Source organism: Geotrypetes seraphini, chromosome 1 (assembly GCF_902459505.1).
Source record: "Geotrypetes seraphini chromosome 1, aGeoSer1.1, whole genome shotgun sequence".
NCBI classification, from domain to species: domain Eukaryota; kingdom Metazoa; phylum Chordata; class Amphibia; order Gymnophiona; family Dermophiidae; genus Geotrypetes; species Geotrypetes seraphini.
In genome coordinates this window covers 78,735,422-78,748,237 of record NC_047084.1, presented here as the reverse complement: position 1 = coordinate 78,748,237, position 12,816 = coordinate 78,735,422, and the positions used below count along the sequence as shown (strand labels likewise).

Sequence of the window (12,816 nt, the reverse complement as noted above, 5' to 3'; positions counted from 1 at the left end):
TACTAGCAGTTGTATTGCATTGCCAAATGACATTATCCAGCACCACAAATACAGCAAGAATGTTGGCAGTGGTATGCAGCCCCAGTGATGGTGTACAGAAAAAAAGGGATCTGCATGGTCCCAAATAAATGAGCCATAATGTGTTGTGTGATGAGCTTAACCATTTGACATTGATGGAATATGTTAAATATCTTAAAGAGGGCTCACCATTTTTAACATCTTTTATTTATTAGTACACCCTACTGCAAAGAGAATCATAGCCATTGCACAATAGAGATAGCTACAAATCAGATTCAGAATATATGCAGATTGACTACTGAAGGGAGTTGTCATCCAAGTTGTCTAACAAGAGCTGTCATTCCATTTGCTACGATCTAAAAAGAAAAGGCAAGGGCCCAGTAGTTGAATATCCCTGGCAACTCTGAATGTATATGTGTACATTAATGTTATATGTTTTATAAGTTTCTGTATATATAGTAAATATAAGAAAAAGTGTACATTTTAGTATGTTTTAGTTGTATGTTGAATATTTGTTTGACATTAGTTATTATGAATGTTATTATGTAATGCGCTCAGAACTGTGGATGTAGAGGACTATAAAATTTTAAAATAAATATGCCAGTTTGAGCTACAAAAATAGGTGTACACACCAATAGAACTGAGACAGATGATTATTCACTAAAAAGACCCGACACTGCCAGTGTTTTGGCTCCTGGCCTGCATCAGGGGTCTATAACATACAAAAAATATTTGCATACATAAATCCAAATGTACAAATTAAAACAACATTTAAAAATATCATCCTACTTTTTACAATTCACACCATCCTATATATATTCTCAGAAATATTTCTCTAATATACCTATATATTCACTAAATTGAAACATTTAAAAACCTTTAAAACCAATCTCATATCAATCAGCATTTTACTCTTTATATCCACAGGCTTATCTATTCATCAATCACTCTGATTCTCTACATAATCAATCTCAGTTTATCTATAAAATCATCTTTATCCGTAAATATGTGTTACTATCATAAAATTTTTCTTATTAAAATAATAAGAGATGATAAGAAAAATAAGTATTCAAACATCTCTATCATATCTCCCCTCTCCCATCTTTCCTCCAAAGAATACAGATTGAGATCTTTAAGTCTGTCCCCATACGCCTTATGATGAAGACCACATACCATTTTAGTAGCCTTCCTCTGGGCCAACTCTATTCTTTTTATTCTAAATGAGGTCTCACCAAAGTTTTATACAGGGGCATCAATACCTCCTTTTTCCTACTTAGCCATACCTCTCCCTATGCACCCTAGCATCTTTCTAGCTTTACCCGTCACCTTTTCAACCTGTTTGGCCACCTTAAAATCATCACATGTCACACCCAAGTCCCGCTCTTCTGTCATGCACATAAGTTCTTCACTCCCTAAACTGTACCATTCCCTCTGGTTTTTACAGCCCAAATGCATGACCTTGCATTTCTTAACATTAAATTTTAGCTGCCAAATTTCAGACCATTCTTCAAGCTTCACCAGGTCTTTCTTCATGTTATTTACACCATCCTGGGTGTCTACTCTATTGCAGATTTTGCCATCTGCAACGAGGCAAATCTTACCCGACAGCCCTTCAGCAATATTATTTATAAAAATGTTTAAAAGAATAGGCCCAAGAACAGAACCTTGAGGCACACCATTGGTAAAATCCATTTCCTCAGATCAATTTCCTTTGATCACTACCCTATGTTACCTTCCATTCAACCAGTTCTTGACCCAGCCAATCATTTTGGGACCCATCCTGAAGGCACAACTTTTATTTATTAGACGTCTGTGTGGAACACTGTCAAAGGCTTTGCTAAAATCTAAATACAGCACATCTAGCGCACTTCCTCTATCCAATTCTCTGATCACCCAGTCAAAGAAATTGATCAGATTTGTCTGACAAGACCTATGTCTAGTGAATCCATGTTGCCTACAGTCCTGTAATCCACAGGATTCCAAAAACTTCACCATTCTCTGTTTTAAAAGTGCTTCCATTAATTGGCATACCAAAGAAGTCAGACTTACCGGGCTGTAATTCTCTACTTCTTCCTTCCACTTTTGTGGAGAGGGACCACATCCGCCCTTCTCCAGTCCTCCAGTACCACTCCCAGCTCCAGAGAATCATTGAAAAGGTCAGTCATCGGAGCCACCAGAACTTCCCTAAGTTCCTTCAGCACCCTCGGATGTACACCATCTGGCCCCATCGCTTTGTCTATCTTTAGCTAGCTCATCACGAACACAACCTTCTGAAAATTGATCATGGTCTACCACTACTTCATCCCTATTCAGGTTTGTCTTCTGTGGTCCTGATCTCAGTACTTCAGCTGTGAACACAGAACAGAAATATTTGTTAAGCAATTCAGCCTTTTCTTTATCAGCTTCTACATATTCCTCCACTTTACCTTTGAGTCTCATAATGCCACTTTTGCACTTCTTCCTATCACTAATATATCTAAAAAAAAGTCTTATCTCCCCGTTTTAGCATGTCAGCTATTTTTTCCCTCCTTTGCATTTTTGCTACACAACCAGCCTCTCTTAATGTTTCCAGATATTTGTGCCTATCTTCCTCTTTCTGTGATCTTTTGTAGTTTATGAGAGCTAACCTCTTATGCCTTACCTGTGGATATCTTTTGTTTCATGAGTAAATCAAGGAACATTTTTGCTGTTTACCTGCAATTACCGTATTTTTCACTCTATAAGATGCACCTGACCATAAGACACACCCTAAATTTAGAGGAGGAAAATAAGAAAAAAAACATTTGGAATCAAATTCTCCTTGTCAGGCTCTGCACCCAACCCCACACTCCTTGCCAGGCTCTGCACCCTGTCCACCATTTCCCTGCCAGGCTCTGTACCCTGTCCCCCCTCTGATGGTCTAGTGGTGGGCAGGGACAGGGTATAGGGCAGGCAGGGACAGGACACAGATGTCAAGGCAGATGACTTTTTAAAATATGCAATGTCACCTCAGTCAGAATTATAGAAAAATAGACAAATATAGTGCAAAATATAGACAGCAAATATAAATTCTCAAAACTGACACATTTTGATCACTAAATTGAAAGTAAAATCATTTTTCCTACCTTTATTGTTTGGTGATTTCTTTCTTTATTTCCTTCTTCAGGCCCAACAATTGTTCCTTCCTCCCTCCCTCCTTCCTATGTTCCCCTCACTGCCTTCCAGTCTTTGTTCTCTTCCCCCTCCCCCCCCCCCAATTCATGCCAACAAATGTCCTTTCCTCCCTCCTGTTCCCCTCACTGCCTTCCTGTCCTCTTCCGCCTCCCCCCCCCAAGCATGCCTGCCCACCCGCCCAATTTAATTACTTCCAGCTGCTGCTGCTGCAAGGCCACGTTGACAAAGCAGCAGCAGCAGGGGGGGTACTCCTAGCTCAGCAGCGCGGCACCCGAATCAGAAGATGTTGCTAGGAAGGGCCAGGCGGGTGCAGCGATTGCACGCCGCCAGCCCAGAAGCCTTACACCCGACGTTGACAAAGCAACAGCAGCGGGTTGGGGGGGATGACTCTTGGCTCAGCGTGGCAACCTGAACAGAAGATGTTGCTACTTGCTAGGAAGAGCCAGGCGGGTGCAGCGATTGCACGCCGGCCCAGAAGTCTTACTCCTGACGTCAATTCTGACATCGGCAAGAAGCAGACCTTCTCACTGACGTCAGAATTGATGTCGGGGGTAAGGCTTTCCATGGCACTGAGCAACCAGCAGAAGCAGTGGCGGGTGAGGGGCAAGCAGTGGCGGCAGTCTAAGTAAGGTAATGGGGGGGGGGGAGAGATTTGAATATTTGCTCCATAGGACGCACCCCTTTTTCCACCCACTTTTTTGGGGGGGAAAAGTGCATCTTATGGAGCGAAAAATACAGTACATCATTTTCTTTTCCAGAGATAAATTTTAAAAAAACGATTTGACATCGATATGTGAACATTTCTTAAGAAAGAACTGAATGGAGGGTCCTAATTTTTTCATATGACTATATATACCATCTAAAAACTAAATGGTTTACAGTAATAAAACATATATAAAATAAGCATCATAAAGTAAAATTTTAAAATCTTCACTTTTAAATAGTTTCTTCTGCTACAAAATCAACCAAATACATCACAGGAATGCTGTATAAAACAGCTGGGTTTTAACTGTTTCTTAAATTGTAACTGGTTTGAGCATAGTCGTAACTGCTCTACCAAAGTATTCCACAACTTAACAACAGCAAAGTCATTGCTTTTGTGTCTATATATCTCCCCTGCAGTATATTGAAATATGTAAAATGTTCACAGTTGTATCTTCAGTTTTATTTTTCTCAATGCTTGTCTTGTCTAAACATTAATAGTTAATGCATTCCCTAAATTTCTAGTATATTTCAAGTACTTTTGGTCTAGTTGATAACAATTTTCTTTCATTTCTTTTGCAGACTATCCATGGTCATAAAGGCCCAATAACAGCCGTATCCTTTGCTCCTGATGGACGATATCTTGCAACTTACTCTAACACGGACAGTCATATCTCATTCTGGCAGGTAAGAAAACACTAACCCCCTCTTTTACTAAGGTGCACTATGCTTTTTTGCGCGCGGTAAATATTAGCACATGCTAATCAAGTACTAAATACTAATGCATGCATGTTATCCTATGGACGCGTTCCAATAATTTTGCTGTCACTGCCCCTACTCTCTGGAATTCGCTGCCTAACTATTTGCGCAATGAATCCGAAATAAAACAATTCAAAGCAAAATTAAAAACATTCTTGTTCCGGGATGCCTTTGGACAACAACTGTCCTCTTAAGGCCAAAAAACTTAAAATTATTACTTGCTACCCTAACCCACTGTGTTTCCCTTTTTTGTTTCCCTTTTCTTTTACGATTGTAGTTCTTCCCCTCTTTTCCTATTGTTTGAAGTTGGTCTATATGTCTTATGAAGTGTTTTAGATTTCATCTAGTATCCTTTTTTTTTTTTTTATTTATGCAAATTTTAACAATTTTAATGACAAATGATATCAAGAAAAAGGATATTTACACAAAGTTTAACATTCATTATACATATAACACAAAATTCCTTTTCAAGCCCACAAAACTGGGGAGCCATACTACCATATGACCTAACTGAAATACAAAGAAAACTAAGAATTGGTTCGGATTCATATGAATCTTAACCATTCACTATTTATGAGACTCTGACATCCTCCAACTTTCTCAGTAGTGAAACATTAAACCAACAAACCTCATTTCTGTTCTCTAGCCATTAAAAATTGTTGTAATTGAATGGGGTCCAAAAATACATATTCAGTATCCTGTAATTTAACAAGACATTTACATGGAAATTTTAGATAGAATAATGCCTCAAGAGCTAAACTCTTGCTCTTAATTTCAAAAAGTCTTTCCTTCTTAATTGCGTAGCTCTTGAAACATCAGGAAAAATCCTAACCAAATTTCCACAGAATTTTGTCAATCTATTTTTAAAGTAAAGTTCCATTATTAACATTTTATCTATCTCACTCATGCATGTTATTACCATAGTGGACCCACTCTGAATCACATCTTGACTATCTTCCAAAAATTCTGTTAAATTTACTTCATTTGTGACCAGATGGTCCTCCTCCTGGTCGAATTGTAGTTTCTTTTGTGGAATGTAATAATAATTATTAATTGGGAAGGTTTCCGCATTGGTTAGCCCCAGTATTTCTTTAAAATATTTCCTTAACAAAATTTTCAGGGGATAATAGATGAGTCACTGGGAAATTAACCAAGCGGAGATTCCTCACTCTGTTCATATTTTCTAACATTTCCATTTTAGAATGTAGCACCGTAGAATCTTAACAGCAGATACTGAGACAGATTGCAATGTATTACTTTGAGTTTCTACCACACTTAATCTTTTATCCAAACAACTTAAGTTGGAATCCACATTCACAAATTTTTGAGAGACAGACTGTGAATAATCCAATGTTTGTTTCATGGATTCTCTGAGAAACCCTTCAACTCTAGAAATACCTAATCACAAATCTTTAAGGGTAATATCTTGTTTTTCCACTGCTAGTGGTTGGTCCTCTACAACACCTAAAAATTCAGGTGGTTTAGGTATATCCATAAAAACTAGTTTACTTATTTGCGTAGAAGAAACCACATATTCAGTAGAAATAGCGGGGGTAGTTTTCCCGCTATCACCAGATACTGGGTGAAGGGGGGAGTCCTTTCGAGGGGACTCATTGATGCACCCGACATGGGAGAGTTCATGTCAAATGAAGGTTGTGGTGGATTATCTGTGGAAAAAGTCAAATGCCTGGCCATTGGACCGGAAACAGCAGGTGTGGAGCTCTTAGGCTTAATTTTCCTTTTCCCCATAGTATAAATGATTTAAAGTTATACAACCTGAGTTCACGCTCCCCGGCTCCTCGTTGCTCCAAGGGGCTCCCAAGGGGCAGAACCTGTCCCTTAGAGCACGTCCCTTCGGTCACACCCTGTGGTCACAACCGCAGCAGCGGTCTTGATTTTAAGGAGAAGCTAATCAAAGCTAATCAGGAGAGAGACGGACCCGATGACGTCAGGGGTCCTTCTCTTGTAGTGCCTGCCCGATTCCACCACCGAGCACTAAGCCACTACTGCAGGAGACACAGGGCACCAAGAAAATCCTCCTCTGACGTCCCAGCGGGTAAGAACAGCTCCTGATTCAACCGCAGCGGCGGTCTTGATTTTAAGGAGAAGCTAATCAAAGCTAATCAGGAGAGAGACGGACCCGATGACGTCAGGGGTCCGTCTTTTGTAGTGCCTGCCCGATTCCACCACCGAGCACTAAGCCGCTACTGCAGGAGACACAGGGCACCAAGAAAATCCTCCTCTGACGTCCCAGCGGGTAAGAACAGCTCCCCTTCATCTAGTATCCTGATTTTTAATATGTTTTTATGTAAATTTTAGATTGTACACCACTTAGAAATCTGATTAAGTGGTTTAAAATTTTTTTTTAAGAAACTTGAAACTCACGCTTTGATTTAGCATGCGCTAAAATGCTTAGCGCACCTTTGTAAAAGGGGCCTGCAGGACTACACTTTGAATTTTATTAGATAAAAGTAATGCTGTGGCCTGTTTGGAAATACCAGTGAGCATTAACATAGCATCATGAAAGAAACAGTAAAATTTCTTGAACATCTCCACTCTATTCTTGAACTCTCAGGTTATATATCCATTCTCGCTAGAATTTCGTAAGAAGCTTCATGTGCATACCTTTTGCACCTCCTCCTTTATCTCGGCACTGCCCATCAGCTCTTCAGTTGTCTTCCTACAAGCGAGACAGTAGGAGCTTCACTTTCTGCTTGTGTTTATTTTATCTTCAAGTTCCATATTCTTCGCTGATTTGCATGATTTCTTTTTCATGCTGCAGAGAATTCCCCTTGGGGGACAGCTCTGGCTGCGTAAAATCGTAGACTCTAAGGCTAGGAGTCTGCTTCTAGGGGGTTGGCTGCTTTGCAGTGCACCCTTTGGACAGCCTGCATTTAAAGATCGGGAGCTCAAGAACATAGCTCGCCTCAGGTTCGCCTCAGGTTCATCTGTTGATGGACTTGAGTGCAGGCTGCATGTCTCCATGGCGGTTTGTCCAGGGCCAACTGCGTTCCTTCCCCATTTGCGTGCACGCGATCCAGGGGAGGGTCAAGGTCTATGGGCAGCATGTCAGGGCCTGAGAAGCAGTCAGAAGATACAGCCAATCCAATTTCCAGGCTTATTGAGGCAAAGGATCTGCCTGTAAACTGTTCAAGCTTCCATTTTGCAGCTCCAAGAACATAGCATTTCACAGTGAGTAACGGGCTGATAGCCTGTGAGATCGATTTAGGGGGATCTTCAAAGACATGTTTTGGAAGGTTTTGTTATTAGTACTAAGTCCCCCCACCTTTATAATCCTAAAATCGCTGTTTTTTTTGTCTGTTTTGTTTTTCCGGTCCGTCTTTTGGCGCTGAAATCATTGCTGTGGTGGCCTTCTTGGATTTGTTATTTTGGGTGGGACCACAATTATGTTGGGTGGACCTTCCTAAACTAGCCCCCCTGCCACATAATTTATCATATATTTTGCTCCCTCTCCTTATGCCCCTGGTTCTGGCATTTGCCACCACCCTCCATTGCCTAGCAGCTGCCCCCCCCCACCCTCTATTGCCTAGCAACTGCCCCCCCATGTACCTCAGTTCCTGGGCAGCAGTAGCGGTGGCGATGTGCATCTGTTACTTAACGCTGACCATGAAGGCTTCCCTCTGCCGCATCCAACCAGAGAAAAAAACAGGTAACATCAGTGAGGGTGGGGTTTGGCAGAGGGAAGTCTGGGGGATGAGCTTAGGAAGCAAATACACATGCTGCTCCTGCTTCTAAAGGTGATGAGGTTCAGTTAGGGAAAGGTTTAGAAGGGGCAGTTGCCAAACTGTGGGCCGATGAGTGAGAGCAAATGCCAGATCCAGGTGTGGGAGAGAGGAGAGAAAGGTAGCCATTGCTGAATTGTCTTAGTGAGCTTGGGCCCATCCATAGTTATACCACTAAGATGAGCAATAAAGAAAATACATGGATCCTAAAATGTAGCTACAACATAAGGCTACCATTTTTTCTCTTTTGTCATCTTCCTTTTCAGCAAGCATCAAATGGCTAAGTCACAATGGAATCTGTAGTACCACAGATATTTTCTTTTAACAAAACTCCTTTGCAAGTTTCTGTAAATCTAAAGTGGTTTGCATACCTTAGAATTCATACTAGTTACAGTGATTAGGGAAATGAAAGTTGCATTGATATTCCTTGCATACCAGTACTTAAGTGCCACAAATAGATCTGATTATCTGAATATGTATGTGGCTACACAGAACTGGATACAGAAAATATCTAGTCTTTGTGCATAGTGTCTTTGTGGTATGTTTAACATATTTGGTAATATGTATTTTCTCAAATGTACTAGATAAAAATGTAGTAGGATAAGAAAAAAATACAACAAAGGTTGATAGGAGGTAATGTTCTGTTTTGGATTAGGAATTTGTTATTGGAAAGAAAACAGAAGGAAGGGATCAATGGCTGTTTTTCTCAATGGAGGAGGGTGAATAATAGGGTGCTGCAGGGATCTGTACTATTTAACACATTTATAAATGAGCTGGAAATTGGAGCAACAAGAGAGGTAATTACATTTGCAGATGACACAAAACTATTCAGAGTTATCAAAACACATGAGGACTGAAAAATTGCAGGAAGACCTTAGGAAATTAGAAGACTGGGCCTCCAAATAGCAGATGAACTTTAAAGTGGACAAATGCAAAGTGATGCACATTGAGAAGAATAATCACTAAGGTGATCCAAAAAATCAAGTTCATGGAACATGACTTCCACAAGTCTATTTTTGTTCTATGTGTGGCCACTGTTAATTGTGCCAAATTATAAGCCTTTTGGTGAACATTTAGAAGTCACTCAATGATTTTTAATTTAACACATACTCGCCACCATTTTACAAAACGGTACAAGAGGTTTTTTGCGCCAGTCAGCACGCTGAATGCTCTGCACTGCTCCAGCACTGCTGTCAGTGCTATAAATCTCTTGCGCGGTTTTGTAAAAGGGGGGGAAATGCAAGTACAGAATTTTTATTAATTTTCCATATAAACCTGAATTGTGAGCAAATATACATGGAAAGATGTTAAAATATATACTGTGTTACTTACAGTTGAAAATAGACATGTTGGCCTAATGATTTATTATGCATTGTTCAATGTTTAGTGATGACTGGTAACTTGTCATTATTCCACAGTAAATACAAAATGTTTATTTGCGAATGACGAACGGTAGTCCTACAATCAATCAGTATTCATCAGTGATCCTTTGGAGCAGGGTGTATTTGATTTAAATCACTAGTCGGGAAGACTTGATTTAAATCATGCTCGTAATATCATGAATGGATTAATGGAATTCATTTACCAAAAATGTAAACATTGCAAGAATATACAGCCTTATGCTACATAATTAAAAACTAATCCTTATTTTGTGATAAATAACTTTTGGACTATAATGTATCTTAAATAGTAAACTACATATCTTTAGATAGATTTTTTCCTAAAAAAAAACAACAACATTTTATCTAAAAAAAATCAATTTAAATCAAAAAAGTTTGATTTTGTTGATTTTATTTTTTTTTTTTTTTAAATCATTGATTTTTATCCACAGTTATCATGTGGATCTCCAGGTCGCTGTATTGGCAAGTTACTCAGTCACACCAATAGTCTCCAGTTGTGGTCAACCTCAATCGCAATCTCTCTACTGAAGCAGATAATTCCCTTGTGAGTCCATTAGGGAATGAGCGTACCAGGGGTTAGACAAGATGCCAGCATTCCTCCTCCCCCCCCCCCACACACACACACACACCGAAGGGTCACCTGCCTTGACTTCTTTCAGGATGCAACATCCCAATTTCCACCTATTTTGTCAAATAGGTTGAGAAAAACTCGAACAGTCAGATCCGTCTGAGCTTCAAATAGATCCATAAGTTCAAGATAAGGATTAAGAAGACATTGTCTATAGTTTAGAAAATAAGTGATGATGCCATTATATCTATCCCTCTAGCTAAAGGAATATGGAAATCATCCATTATGCAAATTACAGCTCCAACACCCCAAGTCAGGTAGGATTAAAAGGCTAGAACATCATCCCCTTTTGCTATAAGAACATAAGAGCATAAGAATTTGCCTCCGCTGGGTCAGACCAGAGGTCCATCGCGCCCAGCAGTCCGCACCCGCGGCGGCCCATCAGGTCCATGACCTGTCATGTTAATTTGATATAGCCCTATAGCCCCTTGTTTTTATCTTTACTCTTTCCATACTCTTATCTACCCTTATCTGTATCCCTCAATCCCCCTATCCTTCAGGAATCCATCCAATCCCTCTTTGAATCCCCGTAGCGTACTCTGCCCAACCACTTTTTCCGGGAGCGCGTTCCATGTGTCCACAACCCTCTGTGTGAAGAAGAACCTCCTTGCATTGGTTCTAAACTTGTCCCCTTCCAGTTTCTCCGAGTGCCCTCTTGTGCCTGTGGTTCCCCGTAGTTTGAAGAATCTATCCCTGTCTACCTTCTCCATGCCCCTCATGATCTTGAAAGTTTCTATCATGTCTCCCCTAAGCCTCCTCTTTTCCAGGGAGAAGAGTCCCAACTTGTCCAGCCTGTCAGCGTATGAACAGTCTTCCATGCCATTTATCATCTTTGTAGCTCTTCTCTGGACCCTTTCAAGTATCGCCATGTCTTTCTTGAGGTACGGCGACCAATATTGGACGCAGTACTCTAGATGCGGGCGCACCATTGCACGATACAGTGGCAAGATGACTTCCTTCGTCCTGGTTGTAATTCCCTTCTTAATGATGCCCAGCATTCTGTTAACTTTCTTCGAGGCCGCTGCACATTGCGCCGATGATTTCATGGTTGTATCCACCAGCACACCCAAGTCTTTTTCAAGATTACTCTCCCCCAGCAATGTTCCCCCCATTTTGTAGCTGTACCTTGGGTTCCTTTTCCCTATATGCATGACCTTACATTTTTCTATGTTAAAGCACATTTGCCATTTGTTTGCCCACTCTTCCAGTTTGCTTAGGTCCCTTTGCAGGTCTTCGCACTCCTTTGTGTTCCTACTCTACTGCAGAGTTTGGTGTCATCAGCAAATTTTATAACTTCACACTTCGTCCCCGTTTCCAAGTCATTGATAAATATATTGAACAGGAGTGGTATGGACAGTAAAACAATATTTTAATGGTTGGGGTTCTCTTTCAATAATGGAACCCTTATGAGCAAGGGAGAAGTTCACCACCCACAAGAATGAAGTTACCGTATTTTTTTGCTCCATAAGACGGACCTGACCATAAGATGCAACCACCTCTAGAGAAGGAAAAAAACAAGAAAAAAAATTCTGAACCAAATGGTGTACCCTGTCCCCCCCTCTGGTGGTAGGCCTGGACAGGGTACAGGGCACATCTAGTGGTGGGCACATCTAATGGTAGCCTGCTAGCCCCAGGCCACCCAGCCAGCCAGCCCCAGTACACCCAGCCCCAAGCCAGCCAGCCCCAAACCAGCCAGCCAGTCCCAGGCCAGCTAGCCAGCCGCAGGCCACCCAGCCAGGCCCAAACCAGCCAGCCAGCCCCCCTGTACCTTTTTTAATCTTGCCTCCTGCTCCAGGTCCATCGGCTCAAGCCCACCTCCCTTTGCTCGTGGGCCCAGCAGCTCCAGCCAGCTTCCCTTCCTCCCGCAGCACTTACTGGTACCTTGCAGACGGTGCTCAGGGGCTCCTCCTTATTTCCCAGCCTATGGTGCAGAGATCAGTAGCATGGACGCTTTACACTCACCTGCTCGGGCCCCGTGCTGCTTTCCACTAGAACCTATGGCAGCCATTTGGAAAGCAGCACGGGGTTGAGCAGAAGAGCGTAAAGCTTGCTCCTGACGTCCGTGCTGCTGATCTCTGCAGGCCGACGGATACACGCTGGACCACCAGGTTAAAAAGGCGGGACAACAACGATGGATGTGGGGTTTTAAAAAAATTGGTGCAGTAGCAGTGGCAGCGGGCGGGGTGTTTAAAAAAAGGCGGTGCGGCGGCAGCAAGTGGGGGTGTGTGTTTTAAAATAAAGGTGGTGCGGCAGGATAACAAAATTTGTACTTTCGCTTCATAAGACGCACCGAGATTTCCACCCACTTTGGGGTGGAAAAAAAGTGCGTCTTATGGAGTGTAAAATATGGTATACTGGTTAAAATTGGAGGACTGTATACATTACAGATTGATTGTGTTGGTTTGTTTGTGTA

The 12,816-nt window shown here is 41.4% G+C and overlaps 1 protein-coding gene across 4 annotated transcripts in view; it reads left to right on the top strand.

Annotated features, from left to right (window-relative positions):
* The window catches only part of WDR7 (WD repeat domain 7), a 606,257-nt gene that overhangs the window by 578,685 nt on the left and 14,756 nt on the right, over window positions 1–12,816 (top strand). For all 4 annotated transcript variants that reach the window (XM_033933907.1, XM_033933932.1, XM_033933915.1 and 1 more), the window contains one exon: window positions 4,456–4,560. In XM_033933907.1, the coding sequence (XP_033789798.1) occupies window positions 4,456–4,560 (105 nt within the window). The remainder of the gene's footprint in view (window positions 1–4,455; window positions 4,561–12,816) is intronic.